Below are 23686 nucleotides of genomic sequence, written 5' to 3'. Positions count from 1 at the left end.
AACTATTTACTTATTCGCAAAATTGTCTATCTATTCCTGTAATTATTTATTTATGCGTACAACCCCTTATCTGTTCCTAAAATTGTCTCTTTATCGCTCGGAAAAACCGCGGCGAATTCGCGTTTGAAAAGCACAGAGGCCACGGTCGGCATTGGCGTCGCCACCGAAAAATCTGTCTCAGGTGAAGCGTCTCCGCGGCTGCTCTATCTTATCTCCGATTCGAATTGCAAATAGATCGCGCGCGCAGGCTTTTACGTAACGGCTCGGCGTCGGGGCGACGATCGCATCGTGCCGAAGACGTCCATCTGTTTCCGCGTCCCCCGTCACCGATATTCCAAAGGGTCACGCCTTTATAATTATTGCACGCGACTCTCGTTATCGGGCCACCGTTGCCCCGGAGTAGAGGGTGCACCTGTTCGTGACCGGCAACTCGCTGAATTATTAAGATTCTCGTTATTCGCCGCGCGGAAAATCAAATTCCCTTTTATCGATTGATCGCGATTGTCGAAGCCGTAGCACCGGCTTCTCTCTCGTTAACGGCAGACGGATATCGGCGCGCCGATAACGAATCCCTGATAAAGTGGAGCGCGCCCGATCGACCGCATCGGCGCCCTGAAATTCTACCGAGTGCCTGGAAATTACCAAGTCGCTGGAAATTATCTCGAATTGGCTGGAAATTCTTTGGAAATTAGATGGGAATTCTTTGGAAATCCGTTAAAAATTGTCTGGAAATTCTTTGAAAATTCTCTGAAAATTCCTCAGAAACCTTCTGAAAATTCTCTGAAAATTGTCTGAAAATTCCTCGGAAACCCTCTGAAAATTCTCTGAAAATTCTCTGAAAATTGTCTGAAAATTCCTCAGAAACCCTCTGAAAATTCTCTGAAAATTCTCTGAAAATTGTCTGAAAATTCTCTGAAAATTCTTCTGAAATTCCTTGCAGTGTTTTCCGCGGAATTCCGCGGAGCGTCGCGCGACAGAACGAATCGCACGGGTAAAGCTTGCCGGCACCGTTCGCGCCGAAGAGACGGCGACGGCGTTCGTCCTCGAAGGCAAGGTAATTCAACTGTAATCCCGCGGACACGCCTCGCCTCGCTCGGGAAAACAGCGGTGCTTCTGTGAGCGTGATTGTTGACCTAACCGGAGGAGGGTCGGCGCTGCGTTTATGCCTCCACCGTTCCTCGGACGTCTCTGCATTTTGTCACTCTGTATCGTCTAGTTTTCATAGACCACGTGCTCTCTTCCGCAACGTGTTCGACAATTTCGCATCGGTCGATCCTTTCTTCCTGCTTCGACTGCTTTATCAACCCTTTGCGAATCGGCGAAGTGGCGATTCTAACCCTTTGGCAGTCGGAGCGATTTTAAGCTTAAATCGAAAATTGCTATTTCGAGCAGCTGTAGTATAGTACTCGATGCAATTTGTGCTCGTGAAATTGCGTCTTGTGCCCCGTAAAACTGTTACCCTTTCAACAGAAGGTTCTTAAATAATGACAACATTATTTTGTTAACTATATAACAATTTTCATTGGCGCTCCAGAGACGCCACTCGAGTCCTAAGGGTTAATATCACAGCTGGAAGCAACGCTTTTTGTTTAAAAAAAAAAAATACTGTTCTATCAAGCACAGTTTTTATTTAATACTTAGAACAATTTATAATGATTTTAATTTATTATAATTTATTTTATAGAAAGGAAGACCTCGAGCGAATTTCCAGCGTGGCGCCTCGTGCAACGAGATCTGCCTTGGCGGGCACGGTGCTCTTATCGAAAGGTTTAAGCAACGCGCGAACATATTTAGCGATGGACGAATAAACTAGACGTCGCTGTATCACGGTGCGACCGCGATCTTGCAACCGGAAAGAAAGCGAGAAAAATGATGGGCTCGTCGGCAGATTCGTCGTCTGCATCTTAACGAGAGCCTCGTTTACGAGGCATCTCGGAAAGCAAACAATTAAAGGCTTCATAGAACAGAGTGTTACGCAAGATTTCCATGGAAATTGTGCCACTGGTAGCCGTGGAAGCCGATCCGTGTGTTCCTCTCTTCAGAAGAGATCTCTCTCTGTCGCGTTTTCCTTGTCGCGTCAGGAAGAAATAATAATAATAATAGCAACAATAGTCGACGCGATATCACGATATCTGGCTGACGATCGCGAGAAGTATCGCGCGAGGAAAACCATAAGATTGCGGTAAACCAAATGTCAACTGGCCGAACACGCCGGCGTTGCGCGAGAGAGAGAGAGAGAGAGAGAGAGAGATGCTGATAAAGCGGAACATGATTCCGATCCTGCGGAACGCGCCTATTACTGCGTGGCCTAATCGTAAAAATATTAACGATCGCGCATCCGGGATTATTAAACGTTAAAACTATTCGGAACGGATAGATTTAATAGGCGGAAACTTTGTTCGAGTTATTCGCAGATATTCCGCGAATAAATTCCACTAGATATGAATATAAAATTTTACTAAATAATATTTTATTTAAATGGAGTCGTCGAATAGAATTTTATTCCAGAAATAATTCGAATTGTACTCGTCTGCTTCGAATAAATTCCCGGAATCGAATTCGATTTGAATAAAATGAAATAAAATGAAATAAAATCAAGTTGAAGTAAAATGAAATGAAATAAATAAATTCTAGGAATAAAACATGCAAAGTGCATCGATTTATTCAGTGATATTATCAAACAGCGACGCATTATCGTAGCAACAATCGCTAGAAAAAACTGCACTGTCCAGAAGGTGTACCTCGTAGAATAAATTTTTAAAAATCGCCTAACACTCTTACAAATGATTGTCAGCCCGCTCGGTCGCAGTTTCGTGAGAAAGGTCCTTTCACCGTAGTGTTAATTCGCGGGCGTTAATTAACGCGAGCCGATTCCACCGTGAGAATTCGCGAACTGCATCGCGGCGTGTGTGGTTTCGGCCGATTCGGGAGAGCCGGTTCTCTAGCTTATTGCTTATCTACGGTTCGCGCAACCTTGACGGGGAACTGAACACCTTCCAATAATTAACAGTCGGCTGCGACGGGTCACGCGTCGTTACGCAAGCATTTTGCAACGACGCCGATGCGACACGCGACGGCGGGGCGCCCCGTCGGCTCCGATCGAAACGATTAATACATGATTAATAAAATCACGAAGCAACGGGATCGTCTTATCGATAGGAACTTCCTCGATCGTGGATTTAACCCTTTGCACCCCGAAACCATTTTAATTGTAATTCTAAAATAATCTTTCCGACGTTTAGTATGTAATTGATTCTTGTCACTCGTGCAACTGCTGTTATACTTTCAATTTAATTTTTTTATACTTTAATAAGTCTTGAAATATACTCTATCATAGTATAAACATTATTTTGCAACGTGCTGTAATTTTAGCTCGCCCCTCGGAGTCACCGCTCGAGTGTAAAGGGTTAATAAACTTGATCTGGTTGCCTTTCCGTGGTATTCGTGAGTTTTGAGGTGTTGCAAATCGGTGCCATGGTGTTCGTCGATGCAGTTGAGTAAATCTAACTGCTTATGGTTGCATAGTGATGCCTTAATTATTGCAAACACCTGGAAAGAATTTTAATCTAGCATTCGCGTCTGTCAAATACTCCAATACAGCTGTCAAATAACGCACAAATATTTCACTGTTTATTCAAGACCTATTTGCACGGAAAATTTAAATAAATCCAGAATCCAAATTCTCTAGAAACCGATTGAAACCGAGCTTTGTATTGTAATCGTCGCGTCTGCGATAAAAAGCGTCAGGTTGAACGCGATGTCCTGTGTCGTCGAGAAGATGCGGATTGGGTGCCGGCGGTGTCCGGGTAATCAAAGCGTGCCTCGTGTCGGCAATTAACGCGATAAGCGCGCATCGTGCGCGCTCTAGATTTTTTCACCTCGGAATAGTCTCTCGCGTCGCACGGTTCGCCGGTTAGGCGGGAGACGCAGGATTTATTGGAGCAGCGCGGCGCAAGGTGACGCCGAAACTGTGTCGCAAAAATCTGCTGACAGGCTGTTCTCTCTCTCTCTTTCTCTCCCTCTCTCGTTCTGGACCTTGCAACTAGCTTTTCACCGGTACAACATCGTGTGTCGATCAACAACGATCTCGCTTTGCCAGATCGCCGACAAAGTGGCCTCCTCTCTTCTGATCGACGAACCGTGAACCGACTTTTTTTCGGTTCAGTCGTCGACACCCTTCTTGCCGGGGATACATCCACTTTTTTTAACGCAACAGGTGATGTAAAAAGTGGGTGGGGTAACGTCCTCTTTCGCAGAACATAGAAAATTTATTTATTTCTTCTTCTGACAATTTTAATCCTTTGCAATTATATGAACTTTATAAAGTGAACGCACAGTGCTACGTAATATACGCGAAATTAAGTAAGAAAAACACTATGTTTAGCAATAAAAAAATATATCCGAACTTCGCGTGAGAAGGTAAAGAAAATAAAGGAATAGCCGCGACAGCTAAAAAAGTAAACGGCGCGACCGTAAAGCGGGTTAATAAACCGAAAATAGCGACGTTATCAAATTCTTCGAACGGTGTTTGAACGTAAACGCGTAAAATCCGCAGCGTAGCGCAATCAACGTCCGCGAGAACGGTAACGGAAATCGTTTCGGGCAGCGTTTCCAATGAATGTCGAACGTTTGAAATAATGGAATAATTGTCGAGGATTTCGGGATTACGGAATTTCGTGACGCGGGTGCGTCGCGTGGTCGAGTCAGCGTGACGCATTAGCTCGCAAGCAGGCGACGGGTGTGTGCGGTGGCCGCTGGTCGCGATTGTTGCCAGTGAATCGAAACATTTAGCCGGCGCGTATTGAGGTCAGTGGTTTGTTCATCCTATCGTTAATGACGATTCCAGCGTCGAGACACACAGCTTCGAAGCGAGCAGGCGGTGCAAGCGAGCGAGCGAGCGGAGCGGAGCGATTCCTCCTTGCGTAACGTACATAATACGGAGACAGAAACGACGCGGCGACGACGACGACGACGAAGAGACGTCGAAGACGATCACGACGTTGGCCGGGCCGGGCCGGGCCAGCCCGAGAGCTGGCCCATCATAATGTATACAGTTTTCGCAACACATATTCGACGCGAGGTATTTCGCTTGCTCGGCGCGTTTTCGACTTTTCGTTTTGCAACGAGACGCGATCGCGATCCATCGGGGACCAATGAATCGGCGACCCTGGCCCCCGTCTCTCCCTCTCTCTCTCTCTCTCTCTTCCTCTCGCCATCAGTCTTGTGGATTACTATAGCTCGACGGTCCCACTTGGCACGAAGATCGCTACCCCATACGATCTCTCTAACCCTAGGCACGCGCTCCAAACTTTCGTAGAATATTTCTGCCAGCGAGCAACACGCGTTGTGCAAACGCCTGATAGCGGTTAGGCGATTGTTAACTCGTTCGACACTGCCACCGTATACCTACCACGATCGTAACTTTGTATTTCGCGCGACGTTCTTCGCGCGAATTTTCTGAACAAGATTGTTTCGCTAGGTTTACGGAAGCCGACAAGGTGACGGATCGAGGAACACCTTCTTCTAATCTTATCGCTTGCAAAAATTATTGTACCCTTTGGATAGTATATTAGTCGATCGGTGTAGCTTCTCCAGAAAATATTTTAACCACTTATTTTATTCATTCCCTTTTTTTTAATTCATCATTCAATTGAAAATTCATTGTATTGAAAACAATACAATTGTATTAAAATTGATTTAATAAAATTTACCATATTCGAAGGGCGTCGTGCAAATATATAATCTGAATAAGATCAATTCAAAAGCGTTCTTAAGCAAAGTTATCGCGTTTTGAAATTAAAATACTCGAATTAACCTTTCGAAAACGTCTTCACAGTTCGCGCGGGTTCTCCAGCGAAGATGGCCAAGGTTCGGCCGCATACCTGATCGGAGGACGAAGGGACAATGGAGTAGGTCACTGGCTGGGATATCTCGGTGCATGTTCGCGGAGGAGAATCGGTGACCGGCTGGCTGGTGGTGGTGGTGGTGGTGGTGGTCGGTGATTAATGGACGGCACCCGTTCAAGTCCGTTCGCCGGCTGGCCTTGGCGGGAATTCACCCGGCGCGGCCGGCCCGAGAAGTCGTATCGAAAGCGAAATTCAACGGGTTACCAAACCGCCCGATCGCCCAGCTGACCACCGCGGGTGGACACCCACACGCCGGCGGCTAAGGCGGCCATAAACGCGCGGGGCCCATAAGCACGCGCTCGCTCGCCTCAGGGACGCGTAATTAATCGACGCCGGGCACCTACGGCATCGAAATGAACAATTAGCAGGAGGCGGCGGCGTTCCTCTTCCGCGACCTCCGCGAGCAAATGGCTTCGTGGAAACAATGCCGACGCCATCTTGTCCCAACCATACTGTCGGTGGAATAATCGGCGATCGTCTAGAACGCTCTCGCGATCCTTTTTAAATTCACCTTCCTTCATCTAGAAACAATCAAAATATTAATATTCTTAAATTCTTTTTAATATTTCTCCATTGTTAAAAATTTGTTCCATCTATTTTTCTTACAAGATCCACGGTCCAGTGATCATACTTGGAAGTCCGTTTCTCGAAACACGCGCGCGCGTATCATACGTGAATAGCCGCTCAATAAATCGTCGCACGTTGTTTCTTTATCCTTTTTTTCCTCTCCTTTTCGTCGTGGCCAACCGCGCCTAACAGCGCATCATTTACAAGTAAAATGGAATTACATCCTACATTAGACGGTCAATTATTTTCAAGGAAAGAATCGTTTACGATGTCCCTTTTAATGGCTTGCCGCGCGCGCTGTGTACGTGCCACGGACGGACGATTGCGCTTACGCAGCCCCGTCAAATTTATAACGAGAGAGCGTCTTCTTCGATCGCATAATGCATCCGTTTTTTTCCCCCCCGTTCCGTCCATCTACCGGCATACGGGAATCGCTCGCGGAAAATTAATTGGTTAATAGGCGGTGTTGTGTTGCCTCGGGCGAGTCACGCGAAAGAGTGGTCCATCTTCTTGCGCGTTGCGTGCCGCGCGAGAAAATGAAATACCGTGAAATAGATGGAAGTATGAGAGGAGAATTAGATTAGGATAAAATGGATCGAATTGAGCGAGAGAATTAAGTGGAAGAATAAAATGGAATAAGAAAAGATATGTGGAATATATGAAATATATAAAATATATGAAACGCGTGAAATAAAATTTCCTCCAGCGGATAATATAATATAATAATCGCAGTAGAATTAAAAAACGTCAAGCTCCAATTACTGAGAAATAATTCTGCAGAAAATAGAAAAATAAAAATATTATAAATTAGTATCGTGGTTATTATTGGCGGACATATTGGTTCCCTATCGATCAGCGAAAGGATGAAAGGTACGGGACGATGCTCGTGTCCCGGCTTGCCGGTGAAATTGGTTCGAGCGGCATTGCTAATGGCGGAGACGTGTAACGGTACAAGGTCATGGCCGGATTCATGGTCGGAATTGCGCGATGGTTGAATCGCGATCCGTAACAAAGAATTCTACCCGTCTCTCTCTCTCTCTCTCTCTCTCTCTCTCTCTCTCTCTCTCTCCTTCTCTCTACAGTGTTTCGAAAGAAATTTCGGCGCGGTCCGATCCCGAGGACTCGCTTCTAATTCAATGCCGGCGTCGAAAATCGCGACAGAAAAATCGGCTGCGTTTATGTAACCGAGTTAAGTAACGGATGCCCTCGTTCGCGCAACGAGAGGCCGCCTCGAAATGTTGATCGGACGAAATTCTGAAAGATTTGGGGAGCCTCGACATCGTTAGCTTCGAGGTTTAAAAGGGAGACAGTCTTTTGGTAGCCTAAAGGTGGTCAAAAGTGGCCTAAGGTAGTCTAAGGTAGTCTAAGGTAGCCTAAGGTAGCCTAAAGTTAGCCTAAGGTAGCCTAAAGTTAGCCTAAGGTAGCCTAAGGTAGCCTAAGGTAGCCTAAAGTTAGCCTAAGGTAGCCTGAAGCTTCGACCACCTTTAGATTGATCCAATTTCATCATTATTATTAATTAATAATATTTATAATTCCAGTATCATTGAATTATTAGTGTTATTAATATTATCAGTATTATTGAATTATTAATAATATTTAATATTCTTCCGCAATCGTTTCTCTTTTACAACGAGCTTGATTGTTGGTTCAAGATCATAGCAAGTTCAGCTTCATTGAAGATTCAACTTCATTGTTGGATTAACGTCGTTATTGGTTCAACTTCGTTACTGTTTCTACGTCGTTATTGTGTCTAGAGTAGTATCAACCTTGCTACTATCTTAACTAACATTATTGGGTTGTCATGATCTACTGCTAATGTTGTTTGATGCTAAAAAATTAGCTACTGTCTAAACGATACAGTAGCATCACGACAGTAATGATAATAATTTTCGTTGATATTTTTAAGAGTGCAGTAGATAAAATAGAATATAATAGAATAAAATATAATGAAATAAAATAAAATAGTGTAGAATAAAATACAATAAAATAGCATAAAATAGAATACAGAACGTAGAATATAAAATAAGGAATACAGAAATAAGATTGACAACTTAGAATATAAAACATAGACTACGATAATCCATGCATCGAATTAGATATCGCATTACCACGAAACAATTAACATTGTCCACATTATCGCGATAATTATTCAAGCACTACAATAGAACCCGCTATTTGCATAGCATCGAGCAGCCGCTGCATTGCAAATGCACTAACCGCTGCAAATAATGTAAACAAAAGCTGATAACAGAGAACTATAAATATGGAACTGACAATATTAATAAAGCACAGCCATTAATAAAACTATAAATTGATATCCGCCGACAGTTAACGCGTTTCTACCGTGCGCACTTGCCTCCCTTTTTTATACAGACCAGATGATAACAGTTCCCGTTTTCATTGTTACAGAATCTCAGGAGACCAGTGTCGAAGACGACACACAGAGCAACCAGGTATCGAAACACGTCGTAGGTTCACTGGCAAGGAAGAAAGGACGTAAGCAACAATGTCGATCGTGATGCAGTACGTGGACCGGCTCCACGAGATACTCGACAAGAATGCAGGTGAGCTGGCCAGCTCTCGGCGAACTGACCCCATTAGAGAAGCCGAGATCCTGCGACTTCCTTGCGACTTCGTCCGGGCGGTTGACTACCCGGACCGCTCGACGAGAGAAACCCCCGTAACCGGCTCCCTGTGAACGGCCACCGCTCTGCCGGCTAGTAATCTCAGGGACGATCGCTGGCCGACTAGAACCGCGAGTTCATTACGAAACCAGAGGAAAAGTCTCTCACTCCTTTCGCCGGCTTTTCGCCTCGTTTCGCGCCGCGACACGACGACCAGCGATCGCGAAATTTAGGGGTTCGCCTGTACATCGATGCTCGACGATCTCCGGGCCGCGAGACCTTCTACTCCGACGAGAATTATAGTAGAAAACCGTCGATCTTTGTTTCCGTATTTGTAGCGAAATTGCGTCAGATATTGTTCGATTGTTTGTTATTTCATGGAACGATTATTGCGGCTATTACGTGTATTATTATATTGTTATAACTGTTACTATTATATACTATTTTTAATCATATAGTAGGCGAATGAGACGCTCATTACTTATGTATTACGTATTTTATTCACCGTGTAAAGTTGTATCTGAAGCAGATTATTACTTCCATCAATGAGCTTAGCAGTGTGATTTATTCACATGTAGTTTATCAGGCTCGTTAACTGAAGAATTTACTTCCGATACAATTCATCACGGAGAATAAAATCGAACAGAAATAGCGAATCGTTTATTATGATTTCTTTGGGTCAATCGCCGGGACGAATTAATCGCGTTAAACGACGTCGAATTAATTGGATTAAACGGTAGCAAACTGGTCGAAGTTGAATTGTTGAAAATCAATTTTGATCTCGGGTCCGTTGCAAATAAATCCGATTAGACTGTTTCGTATCAACGAGACTAGATTGCTGCGAATTAATTCTAAACGCGGAAGCGCGTTCCTCAATAACGTTCGCGTCGGCCGTGTTTCCCGAGCAAAAAATGTGTCCGCGCGATCGCCGCGACTGCGATTCTGCGACGTGCGCGGACCGATACGAACTGGTGGAAAACCGTATGTAAATCGCGACGATCTATCGGCGAGGAAAAGTTGTGAATTTCCTTGGAATCCGATATTAACAGTCGCCACAACAAAGTGATCTGTTTGACGTCAATCGATAGGAAATCGTTCACCGTGAATTCTCGTACGCTAATTAACGTCGCGAGAAAAAAAATGAACCACAAGAACGTAGCCTCGTCGCATTTGCATGAACGGAGAAAAAGCGTGAAGAAAGAGAGACCGCCTCGAATCGTCCTATCGTAACTAGCAGAAAAAGAACCGTAGTGTCGCAATTAATCCTTAGTCAAGGTTTCGATGAATTAATCGGCGACGATTAATCGGTTATTCAGATTGTAACGCGACGCAGGAAGCCGCTCTTATTCCGCTCGATGTTTTTGAGAGAACGATAAATGAGAAGAGAAATAGCATGAGAACCGTGTCGCGCGTCCGGTGATTCATTGCTTCAAGTTGTCAGCACCGCGGTAACAGCTTCGTTAAACAATCTGCATCTAATGAAAGCCTAATCGAATCTGGTAGACTTAGTTCTAAATAGTGATTCCATTTAGTCTAATACGCAGAGTCGCAGCAGCTTTGGCTCTGACTGTCGCGTCAGATCAGTTAATTTGTATTCCTGTTGTGTATATTATAATGCATAGCATATTACAATGTAGTATATTGTCATAGTATAATTACAATAGTATTAAAGTATAGTATATTATGTAATGCATTACCTTAACATGTATTAGACTCAATATGGAAAGTAACATTAGCTCTGACAGTATAAAAAATAACAGTAGATTCGACTATAATGATCGTAATGAAGCAGATAGCCTCGAATCATGATCGACGACCGATCGATCACGTTTAAATCCCTATCGCGGAGGATCAATGTAACACACAATTAATTAAAACTTATCGCGGCCTCCTCGTGCTTCGTTCGCTGAATTAATGAACGCGTAGAGCGGAGCGTCGCTGCAATTTCGGTGTTCCCAAATTTGCATACGGTTTCGCAATCGTTTGATTGATCGCTCGATCACAGTCGGTCCTCTATCTCATACTGTATCAAAACCGATCTCATGTACGCTTTACACGGATCTTTAAAATTTCCGTGGTCCATGGACGTTCGCTTTCACGTTAGTATAAACGTGTACTAATGTTCCAAGATTTAGAAAAGATTGTCGCTCCTCGTTGTCACGTTCTGACGAAATTTTAACGCACTCGATGCTGGACCAGTGTCCGTAAATGATTAAAAAGGTATTATAGAGAAAATTTGTTGCATCGATTGCAACAAATGCAATTTCATTCGTTAGAGCATGATGAACATTAGTTTACCAAAGTTCGACTAAATGCTCGGACTATGACAAATTTTTTACGAAGATGCCGTTTGCACAGAAATAAAGTTCGATTCTTCCTCTTTAATTTAAAAAAAATTACAGCGAGCTGCGATTTTTTCTCGCGAAGTTACAGCATTTTGAAGCAACCCTTGCATTTTCGGCATGAAATCGACAGGCATTTAGGCTTGCGTTAACAGGGCTAATTCAAAGTGCTGTAACTTTGCGAGAAAAAATCGCAGCTCGCCGTATTTTTTTTTAAATTAAAGGGGAAGAATCGAACTTTATTTCCCCGTAAACGGCATCTTTGTAAAAAATTTTCTGTAGTCTGAGCATTTCGTCAAACTCGGCGATTTTGCTTATGCCAAACAGTCTCGCATATAAATAGCTACAGTACCATAACTGCGTCGAACTTAAAATCGAGAAACATGTTGTTAAAATAGAGGTTTCAAGCTTCAATGTAAAAAAAGAGCCATGATCTTGCGACAATTTTCGCCGGAGTTATCGTCGATCGAAGTTGGCCAATTCCGTTCGCGAACGATCGCATGTAAAATCGATGTCGCGTTATTTCCCAACTGTTCTAAACAGATCGGACAGTTCTATGCGACAACGGTTGAGCTCGTGGCGGGAAGAACGCGATTCGATTTCGAAGAAATGCACGCGATTCGAGGCGAAATAGAGCCGCGCGCGGTGTCCGGCGAGAAAGTGAACGACGCCGTGGTTGCGAAAGAAATTCGAGGATCAAATTCTCGAGTTAATTATTATCGAACGGCGTTTACCACGCGGAATGCCGATACGGCAATGGAATATCCCCTAAGAGCGAATCTAGGTCCGTGATTTCTTCGATTTTGATAGACCGTCGTCGTCGGAGGGGGGGACAGAGACCGGGATTTCTCTGGAGAAGGGGTTTGCGCAACGCCGCCGTGTTGCCGTAATCGCAGATTTCTACGCGAAATCGTGTTTGTCGCGATTCCTCCGGCGAACATCTCGTTAAACGGCCGACGAAAAGCAGGACAAAGGACCAATGATCGCCGGGAAGAATAACTTATTTAAAAAGCGATCGTCGGACCAGCCGAGATCGCTTACGCTCTCCGCGGCTTCTTCGTTAACATGTGGTCGTTACATCTTAATAACATTCTTTCGCAATTAGCCGGCGCAGAAAAAAACGGCGCGACAAAAACCGCGGACTTATGCAGCGACCGCATGAGAATGCGATTTCGCGCGATTATTACGCGACACAATGTATGTTTTAAATACCCGGCGTGTGTTGTTTGCACATTGTTACATAAGATCACGGGTCGATCGATGCCGGGTTGTTATGCGGCGGGCATCAGTCCGACTCCGATGTCCGGGGACGTCAGACATCCTTCGACGTCTGGCCGGAAGTCACCGCGCAAGAAACGTTTGCAAAAAGACGACTAATTGACCGTCCCGTTTTTGTCGCGACGCGCATAAAATCCGCGTTGTAATAATAACGAGACGCGACAGAAAAATTTACATTCGAGAACGCGGAACAGCGAGAAGATTCGAGAGCATCTCCAAAGATGACAGGAACGAAGAGGTAATCCAAACAGGGAAAACAGAAAAATCTGAAGACGCAGCAGCAACAGCCGAAGATGTTAAATCCGATGATAACAAAGATCGGCTGAAGAACGAAGAAAATTAAAGTGAACAGCAAACTTCGCGAAGGAGCTAAAAGCTGCTGGAAATAGTCGATGACCGAGTGAGGCGAAAAAAAAAATAATCGGAAAAGTCAACGAATTATGTTTTCCTCGAAGAACGATTAATATTTGGTTTACGAAACGTTTTAACACGTTCTACGCCGTTTAATTAGGGACGTTACTATAATACAGATTTACAGGCAATTTATTCACTAATGCTGTTCCATTGGACATACATACTACTATAATATAAATTATGGTGAAGTCCGATGAAACAAACTTATTGAACAGATACTCTAGAAATATATTAAATTAAATTAAACGATTTGGAACGTGTCATAGTGCCGTATATAATTATAAATAATATTGTATTAAATCTATTCTGACTTATATATATATTATATATATGTTTCAATATATTTTATATACTCTTAGAATTCACTTTACTATATATCTAGTGAAATATAAAATATCTTGAAACATGTAGAAGTCAGTACAGAGTTAATATAATTTTATTATTAATTGTAGAATTGATAGTATATAGAATTAAACACGATGTTAATAATTACGATTGCCTCGAACGATCGCGTGTATCCGGATCGCGGTAGGCCGGAGATTTCGATGAGCGCACAAGCGAAGGCTACGGGCGGTAGGGTGGCCGTAACAGGAATCACGTTGCAGTTAGGCGAACGTCACTCGCGCTGCCCGGCTCGCGCACGTTGCATCTACGATGAATAATTCAATGCACGCGGATCGGGGACCGGGTTTCGAGGAAGATCCGAGAAGAGGATCGAACTCCGTCAACGTCTTCGACGATCTCGCTTTTACATTTTTCCATTGAAATCGATCGTCATCGAGTCGATCGCAGCGCGAGTTCCGACGCGGTTTCACGAGACTTGCAAACCCGAGGATATTGCTGGAAAACTTCGCCCAACATTTTGACGAACATTCGATGAAGTTAAACGTCGTTTATAATATAAATATAATAGAAAAATATTTTAAACAATAGTCAGTTTCGTTGATCGCTCGTGAAATGATAGAAGATGTTTGATACGAGAAGGATTTAATAGTTAATCGTTCTTCTTAGGAACCTCTGTATGGAGAGAAATATTTTTTTAATAGGAATTCTTCTTTTCAAGAAGTAACGTGCGAATAGAAATACCTGACGAAAGAATTAACGATCAATTTCTGTCGAGAATCCAGGAGGGAGAGACACAGTGTCGTCGCGAGCCTCGAGGTCGCCATGCCGAAGAGCTCGGATCGTTTCTTCCGGCGATAAATGTCTTCGAAAAGCCCCGGTGAGGTCCAAGGGCGTCGGATCGTTGAACCCGTGAATGGAAATCTTTTTCTTGGCGTGTCCAAGAGTCGACGAACCCGTGGATATCCAATGGAAGAAAACCGATCAAGAGAATCGTACGTCTGTCGCGTGTGCGCGGCGTGAACGAGAGAGTCGTCGATCGTGGATCGATTTGGCCTCGATCCGACCTCGATTCGATCCGCGGAGATTACGTTTCCCCGAAGACCCTGAAAACGGCGATGAAAGCGCAGCCAAGGTCGCCCCGCCGCGGGGGGGGGGGGGGGGGGAACACCGGAGACGATTTAATGAAACGGACTCTCCGCAACTGGTTTTCGATGGCGGTGACGCGATAGTTGATTGAACCTCCGAAGGCCGGGAAGGGCGAGGAAGGATTCCCCCGCGCGTCGAGTCTCAAGGTCGAGGTTGTTACACTTTTACCAGGCCAGGTGTCCCGCGTTATCTCGTTAGTCCCTCGACCCACGAACTTCCTCGGTAGAAGGATGGTGCTTTTCTTTTTTCGCCCGCTTCCGCGATCGGCGAACCACGTGGACGCCTGTCGCCATTTTGGTTTCGCCGAGAATGCCTCCGGAAATACCTCCGAAAATACCTCCGAAAATACCTCCGTAATTAAGAAACGATTTGGAATGTAATTGGAAAACAATATCGAAAGTAACTGAAAGGCTCGAAACCGATTGGCGACGCGTTGTATTTTTCTATTTATATGTTGTACAATTTTGTCGATCACCAGTTAATCATACACCGACATTTCAGATCAAAGGACGACCAACTGGTTCATGATGAGCTCGCCGTTCCCGACGCTGTTGATCTGCCTGAGCTACGTGTACTTCGTGAAGGTGATCGGCCCGAAGATGATGGAGAACAGGAAGCCGTTTCAGCTGAAGAACGCGTTGATAGTCTACAATATGTTCCAGATGATATTCTCGGCGTGGCTGTTCTACGAGGTACACTCCCGTCTCTCCCCCACTCTCTCTTTCCTTTTCCTTCTCTCTCTCTCTCTCTCTCTCTCTCTCTCTCTCTCTCTCTCTCTCATACTCTTTCACTCTCTGTCTATCTTTCTCTCTCACACTCTTTCTTTCTTTCTTTCTTTCTCTGTCTCTCTCTCTGTCGACAGCCACCTACCGTTCTCTCCACTCCGCCCACGCGCAACGTGCACCATAATCTCCATCGAACCTGAATCATCCGGTCGGCCTCGCCGATGACAAAATTCCGCAGTGGTTTGCATGCGTAACTGCGTGAACGTCCGTAAACCAGGCGTGCGCACGACCGCGGCGTTTCTCACGCGGCGTGTGCCGGACGATACCCTGCGAACCTGTCGAACGTCCGGTCGAGTTCGAAACCGTAATGCAAGGTGCAAGGTGCAGTCCTGCTATGACGTCGAGCGAACAGTATCCGCAAGTTGCGACGCCTTTTCCACGTGACCGCCTCGCCGATCCACGGGCCGCCTTCCACGCTCTCGCCGATCCGGGGACTGGAAAACCTGGTCGGCGCTCGTCGTCGAATTGCTTTTCCGATCGGGCCGCCGATGCTGTTCTACTCGGGCTCCGATTGCAAGATCGATGCCGGTTTTTTCACGCGGTTCAGTTTTAGTAACGCTAAACCTACCGAGCAGTGATATTGTATATTGATGTAATTACGATGAATAGAATCCGTTTTAGACTCCGTCAAGATTAAATTATAAAGCTTGCTACAATAATGTAATTTATTCAAACAAAAAGGTCTCTTAAAGCTTGTTTAATATCGTAAAACTAGAAACCGGTCATTGTGACCGTGGTAGGTTTAGCGTTAATATCTATATGAATGTTACTCGGTGGAATGAATTGTTGACACGCATCTCTTCGACGTTGTTAAAGCTCTTATTTATCAGAAAACGCTTTTCCTTGTACATATCCAAACTAGAATAGAATCTGTTCATCAATGAGCACGCCAACAGAGCGGCTACAGTTATCCGCTATCTCCGCCAATTAAAACAAACAGCTTCTCAACGAATCAAATTCCTGGAACGCGCCTCTGAATTGTCATCGGCACTCAGCGCCTATCGCATAAAATCGGAAACCGTTCTAAAGGCAGACAGAAACACGCCCGAGTATAAAATAGCTGAATTAACGAGGTATCCATGAAAGCCGGAATGTTTGTGTAACGTTTCAGTCCGACGCGCGAAATCGGCTTTTACGAAAGGAGCTGTTGCATCAGAATTATGAATAAACGATCGGCGCGCGATCGAGCGGGTCCAGTCGGGGGACTCGGTGCTTTAGCGGCCAAGAACATGGCAATGTTTATAAAACAGCGAAAGTTAAGATGCCTGTGTGTGTGCGTTTGTGTGTATGGGGGTGTGTGGGTGCGCGCGGAGCCGAGTAACAGTTGACGCGGAGTAATCTGCACCGAGCATGCAACCGGTTTCGGGCTCGTTCGAGCCGGCACCTCTATAGATTGTAAGAGCGTGATAAAAGGTTAAATTTTCCTACCAACAAACAGTGCCTGATGGGCGGATGGTGGGGCGAGTATAGTTTCCGTTGCCAGCCGGTGGACTATAGCGACAGCCCGTCAGCGATCAGGGTAAGTCCTGTGATTTTTGTGCCGCGATCTTCTTCCGCAGATGGACAACCGGATCGAATTCGCCCCAACGTCAACGACATGCCAACGTTCCTGGATGAATCGCCGGCATCCGATTTATCGAACGACCCGCGCGCTAAAGCCTGTACCGTTCAGAAGTCGCCGATTACTCGTATTCGGAAGCGTCGAGGATCTCTGAGAGACCAAGCAAAGATATTTGTTTCTTTTTAAAACCCTTTGCGCTAAGATTTAGTTCATAGCTACGCAGACTAGCACCTCTTTGTCATTTAATACTAGACCTATAGAGCGTTAAGAATTATCGACTTACCTTGTCAGAACACCGTGTCTTTTATCACAGTATTTATATGTATGCTTGTTATTTCCCGTGGAGGATGTCCTTATTGTAATTAGAACAAGTTAGCGTATCGTAGTAACGAACAAATTATGAAATTAAAACGATCCAGCGAGATCGATCGATTTGTAGTATTACCAACTGTTCGAGCGACTTCTGAACGACGTCGTGCCGGCGCGCGCGGTGCTCCGTTAAAAAATGCGATTGTCAGAGTGCCCCCTAATTCGTCCGACGACGACAGTATGTTTTCAGCTTGTACGTGGCCGCTCGTAGACTTTGATAATACCACGCTGTTATAACGCGGTTTGTTTGATGCTTTTGTAGACGGCCGACCCGAGGGGAGGATTATACGGAGAGCCTGTCGAGGAGGAGTAAAACGTGCTAAAACGCTTTCACGCTTTCACACTGTTTTAATCGTCGATCGCATCTATCCCCCGACGACGGAGCCGGCCGAGAGCCGATTCGAAGTCTCGACGCCTTGAATCGCGAAGACCGAGACGACTGATCACAGGAACGAGGCTCGCGAATTTCCATTCGACGGACAACCTCTTTCTTGCGCCGGCCGATTCATTTATCAAGGATCCCGCGTTTGACAACGCGAGAGAGGCCCGTCGTCTCTTCTTCTTCTCTCCAGGAAAAACACGGTTTTGCAACGGCCGTGCGCGCAACGCTTTGTTAACACTTCAACGCGTTCGCGAATTAAACGCTTGCGCGAGGTTCGATCGTGAGCAGAATTAAAACTGCGCTTCGGGAAGGTACAGTTGCGAAGGTGCGAGCGTATTAACACGTTATCTGTTAGCAACGGTTGTATCGTTTTTGCAAATTCAGACAATAATACCGCAAAGAGAATGATTAAATCGCTTCAATCGAACGGTGAAAATAAACGTAAGAATACCGGCCGTCTCCGTCTATAGTTACTTCTCTCTCTCTCTCATTTCTGCTGCAGCAACAGCTGATCTATATCTCCGCTTCTGCTCCGTTGTGTCTTATGCGTGAAGGTTGGACAAAGATTTAACAGGTCCTAAATTATCGAAGATCATCTTCGTCTTCGAGAAATTCGAAATTGATCTGACAGATACATTGGCCTATTTTCAGTCGCTCGTGCTCTCGAGAAAGCGAACAGTAAGTAAAGCAACAGAAGAACGCACACAGCTGACGAGGATGCGTTCATGTTCGACCTTCATTGTTCAACTGCGACCAAGAACATGATGTACCAGCAGCTGTCGCAGCCCAGCTTTTATTCCCTCTACTACTCTGGGCGGACCCCTCTTTCTACTCTCTCTCTCTCTTCACTCTGTGTTTTTTCTATTCCTCTGATACACTGTTTCTGTATATCTCTGTTTAAGTATTTAACTATTACACCGTTTCAATGTATCACCACTGCACTGTTTCACTGTTTCATTCTTTCACTCATTTACTATTTTATTGGTTTACTATTTTACTGTTCTGCCGTTTTACTATTTTACTTTTTTCTGTTTTGCTATTTTTCTGTTTGCTATTTTACTATTTTACTACTTTACTATTTTACTATTTTACTACTTTACTACTTTACTATTTTACTACTTTACTATTTTATTATTTTACTATTTCAAAGTATCACAACTTCTCTCTTTCACTATTCCACAATTGCACCGTTTCACTATTTAACTATTCAACTGTCTCACCGCATCTCTGTACCACTGTTTCACTGTATCACTCGTGTCTCTCTACGCTGCCCCCTGTCTCAATTATTTATTCCTTTTTGGCCTCTGGGCGGTTGTGGTTGCAGATAGGAATGTCCGGATGGCTGACTGGCGAGTATTCCCTAAGGTGCCAACCCGTAGACTACAGCGATCGCCCCGATGTACTAAGGGTGGGTGACACATTCCCCCATTAACACCTGCGACCACACACACTAAAACACAGCATGTCCAAGTCGGTGCTAATCCAGATCCTTTAGTACAAATCTAAAGATCTAACGAACGAGGTCCCTGAACTCTGTAAGCTCTGTAGATCGCCTATACTATCATTTCCCTGCGATGAATCGGTGTTAGCAGGAGTAGAGGTTCGAGAGCCACTCGCGGAGCTAGCCACGCCTATAAAGGTCTCGCGGTGGGGATAACTGCGAGTGAAAACGCCGCGCAGCGAGCTCGCTTATTGGTCTCTCTCGCGTTTCCCCCACTGTTTCGATGTTCTAACTCCGCCCAGTGGCCCTCGAGCTGCGATCGTCGCCTCTGCTCCCAGTTGGACGTGCCTAGCATCAGATCAAACACTCGCCGCACATTCTGTCAACCAAGGTATCGGGACAAATACGTTCAAAGAACTGTACAAAATGTTTTGTATAACACTTAGACGAAGATTGAAATCACCAGAGACAATTTTCGATCACGTCCAAGAATGTATTGAATCAGAACATTCTGTGCAATTCGTTCACTTGAACCACCGTTCTTACGAGACGAACGAGTTATTACATAGTAATTTTCTGTTTGGTATCTGTTTTGTAATCGGTGTGCATTCCCGAAGTGAACTGACCGAAGTTTAACGGTATGTGCGAGGTTATTACCTGTACTTACTCAGGCTGTCGTTCTTTCTGTGTCCTATTATCTTTGTATTTTATTAGAGCAATGTTCACACACTGGATATTCTTAGCGCTAAGTCTCCTCAAAGAGTAGTGTTTCTTGGAGGCGACAGTAGTTAACTCGGGCAAGCTAACACAACCACGGAAAATAGTCGCTTTACGCAATTAACACAACACTGTTTAACGAACGAGTCGCGCGTAGGACAACGCCGTGACGAAAAGGAAAAACCGAGGAGAACGACGGAACCCTTTTGGGAACAGACACCCGACGAATACACTCGTTTACCATAAACACAGACCAGTGGTCACTTTACACGTTCCGATTCGCTCACTTTCACGCAGAAAGAGCCAAATCGAGAAATTATCCGCGGACGGGGTTTTTTGCCTTCTACGACCTAACCGCGACGAATCTTTGGAGCGCCAGCGTTCTTATCTGTAAATTAATTGTAAGAGCAACACGATTGCTTTGTTGATATGTAATTATTGTTTATTAATGTGTAATCACTGGAAGGAATGGCTGGGGCTCCGAAGCTTCGCCACGGCGATCCTAATCGTATGCTGTCAAGAAAAATCTAATCGATGTTTTGCAAAACACAGATGGTGCACGCCTCTTGGTGGTATTACTTCTCAAAATTCACGGAGTTCATGGACACGGTGAGTAGAGTCGTCGCGGAAGTCTCTCGCTTCGAGCGCGTTGCATCGTCGCGATTTTCGCATTTAAAGAATTAATCTAACTCGCATTCTTCGCTCGCCTTTCCAGATCTTCTTCGTCCTGAGGAAGAAGAATAACCACGTGTCGACGCTGCACGTGATCCACCACGGTTGCATGCCGATGTCGGTCTGGTTCGGCGTCAAGTTCACTCCAGGTACGTGATGCCTTTCAGTAGGTTAAAGAATGTATTGAGAAGGAATGAAAAATCTATCAGAAAGAATTAAACTAACATATCTATATAGTTAAAGTAGCTTGAAAAATCTGTGAAAACGCGACTGCCAGGAAACGAAGAATTTGGTCGACGATTATTGAACCTGAGAAGAAAAGAACAAAGAGATCGAAAGCCTGAGAGCTTCTTCAATGGGTCAGCTGATCAAAAGAGGATTCAGACCGTGGTTTCGTCCTACTCCGCGTGGAATTGTTCGCGAGGCTCGCCGCGACGCGATCGTACAGCGTCCGGGCAGTCTAGTTTCGCAACTTTCCGCCGGAATTCGTGTCATTCGGTCGTTTCATTCTCGGAAACGATTAGGCGCGCGGTTTCGGGTCGGTCAGTGCCTAATTCGTGACGGAGTTACCCCCGGCGTAACGAGTCTCCCCCCTCGGAGTAGTCTCATTAAAGGCGGTTTCACGCGGGCGGCAACGTGCGCCCGTAAGAAAAAAAATTCGATGAATAGAGGTTCAACCGCCTGCAAGTTTTGCAACTCGTTGCGGCACGCGAATCGCCGCGGCTGCAACTTTCTTCAACGCGAAAACCACGTGTACTTTTTATCGAGAACCGCTCGTGCGGACCCTCTCTCGTCAGGCGCGGTTTCCTGAACATGTCCTTGAGCGTTGCCCCGGGAGCACAAGCATCGATGCCGGTCTTAGCGCGAACTCGATTCGAAATAACGTCGCCTCGAAGAAGACATCGCGAACAAATTAATATAATATATTAACTATCAGAAAAGTCGCGAAATGATGGATTAACGATGTCGGTTCTTCTTTCAGGTGGTCACTCGACGTTCTTCGGTTTGCTGAACACGTTCGTGCACATCGTGATGTACACGTACTACCTGTTGGCGGCGATGGGACCCCGAGTGCAGCCGTACCTGTGGTGGAAGAAGTACCTGACGGTGTTCCAGATGGTGCAGTTCGTCGCGGTGATGATCCACGCGTTCCAGCTTCTGTTCATCGATTGCAACTACCCGAAGGCGTTCGTCTGGTGGATCGGTCTACACGCGACCATGTTCTTCTTCCTGTTCAACGAGTTCTACCAGCAGAGCTACCAGCAGAAGAAGAAACGGTCGATGATGATGATGAACGGCGCGGCGGCGAAGGAGCGCCAACAGCAGAGCAACAGCGCGGTGGCGAACGGTTCCACGAGCACGTCCGGAAGAAGGGACCCGGCCGACTACTACGTGAAAGGCGACAGCCTGGCGGCGTCCGAGCTGAACCTGCGAAAATCGTACACGACGGCCGAGTGACCGGGTCGCTCGGTCACGTCGTCGGACCGTCGTCATCGAATCATCTCGCCCCCCTATCCATCGATCCTCCGAGTCGCCGAATCCGGGCTGCTACGCGCTTTCATGCTCCCGATCCTCGTCTGGCCACCGAGAAACGGACGTCGCCGCGTTAGAAGGTAGAAGGGCAACGAAAAAAAAGAAAAAATACCGATAGACCACAGGGACACAACGGTACACGGGAAGAGTACAAAATTGCTCCGCGAGTCCACAGAAGGAGAGACAGACAGATAGATAGGTAGATAGATAAGCTAGGAATAGGTAGATAGGTAGTTAGGTAGACAGATAGCGAGAAAGAGCCAGCGCGGCGTGTATAACCTCAATGTCACTGTCAAACAAAAACGAGCCGCGCTCCTGACTCTTTGCTCGCTCCGACCCGCCATCGTCAACGCCGAACCATCGGGTTTCGTTCACGAGTTACCTGGAAAGTTTTAGGATTACTGCCGAATGATTAGCGGAACACGCGGAGGAGAGAGAGTCCGTCTATCATCGACCGCGCGGTTCGATTATCGGTTTCGGCCGGTCTCCTCCTGCTCCTCCTCCTCCTCCTCCTTCTCCTCCACCTCCTCCTAGGCCTCTATCGTCGCTTTCCCATTAGAACAAATCATTGTCTCCGCGGCATTTTTACGGTTTCACATAATTCTTTAAACGCGGCCGGGAGCCGCGTTTTTACCCGGCATCTCGGCTTCCTCGGCGGCGTCGGCGACCGCCGCTCCATAGATTATATAAAAACAAGGAATTATATAAGAGCGTTAACGGTGTGGAGTCTCTCCGATCGGGGGGTTACGCAACAATGCCGCGGTCCGTTATCTCGTTACGCAATTCGGGAAGATCTCCTTTTTTTCGTGGATCCTTGGGCCGGCTTGATCGTTGATCCCCGGGCCGCTGGGAAATTCGCTCGCCCTCGATAATCGACGACCTTAATTTCCGGCCCCCTCCCATGGCTCCTCCGAACAGCCGCGAGTACCCCGCGAATGCCCCGGCGCTTTCCTCTCCGCGGATTACGTAAAGCTCGCGCGAGCGCGCGGAAACCGGAAACCTTTTCGGATCGGCGTGTTCGGGCACCGCGCGAAATTTCGTCGACATCGGGAGTCCCCTTGGATAATTCCGCGTCGACCGACGACCATCGTCTCTCGAAGCTGTCAGCCGAGCTTTTTAGCGAGCTTCCGCGGAATTCGAGCGGCCGGTCCGACAATTATTCTACGCCGCGACTCGTCCCTCAGGAGCGATTGTCAGACGGCGTGTGACGGATGACAGAACGGATTCCGATGGTTAGAGAGGTGCTTGAAACATTGTACATAATTTACGTTCGCCTTTTGTTTCCGTGTGCTCGACCAAAGCCCCCACTCGCAACGGATCATCTCTTGAACCGAGGGTTCAAGAAGTTGTGAGATTTTCGGGACGCGTAGGACTCCAGAAAGTCTCTGTTATATTTTTGTAAAACATAGGTCCTGCAAAATTTTTCTTCGTCGATGAATCTACCGTAGGTTTAAAGCGTGTGAACCTATACAATTTTCTCCGTCTGCTATCTCGTGTAAAAATCTGTTATGTAAAGTGCCAGGGGAATGATTGAACGGTGAATCGGATAGGTGGAGGATCCTTTTGTAGAGTTTGGAGGATTGCTGGGCAACTTGGTTTTAGGG

At 45.9% G+C, this 23686-nt stretch overlaps 1 protein-coding gene across 4 annotated transcripts in view; it reads left to right on the top strand.

The window, feature by feature from the left end:
• Positions 1-22159, top strand: part of LOC144477216 (very long chain fatty acid elongase AAEL008004) — a 42249-nt gene extending 20090 nt beyond the window's left edge. Inside the window, exons 2-8 of one of the 4 annotated variants that reach the window (XM_078194753.1) lie at positions 8883-9037; positions 15124-15314; positions 16846-16926; positions 19044-19127; positions 20430-20486; positions 20593-20698; positions 21532-22159. In XM_078194753.1, the coding sequence (XP_078050879.1) occupies positions 8980-9037; positions 15124-15314; positions 16846-16926; positions 19044-19127; positions 20430-20486; positions 20593-20698; positions 21532-22007 (1053 nt within the window). In that variant the 5' untranslated portion in view covers positions 8883-8979 and the 3' untranslated portion in view covers positions 22008-22159. Of the gene's footprint in view, positions 1-8882; positions 9038-12931; positions 12956-15123; positions 15315-16845; positions 16927-19043; positions 19128-20429; positions 20487-20592; positions 20699-21531 lie in introns of those variants that run through there. The other 3 variants (XM_078194755.1, XM_078194756.1, XM_078194754.1) reach the window with 3 other exon arrangements.
• The last annotated feature ends 1527 nt before the right edge of the window (positions 22160-23686 follow it).

This window comes from Augochlora pura, chromosome 11 (genome assembly GCF_028453695.1).
Source record: "Augochlora pura isolate Apur16 chromosome 11, APUR_v2.2.1, whole genome shotgun sequence".
In the NCBI taxonomy this organism is placed as follows: Eukaryota; Metazoa; Arthropoda; class Insecta; order Hymenoptera; family Halictidae; genus Augochlora; species Augochlora pura.
Note: the sequence above shows the minus strand (reverse complement) of the source record. Positions and strands in the feature narration are given on the sequence as shown.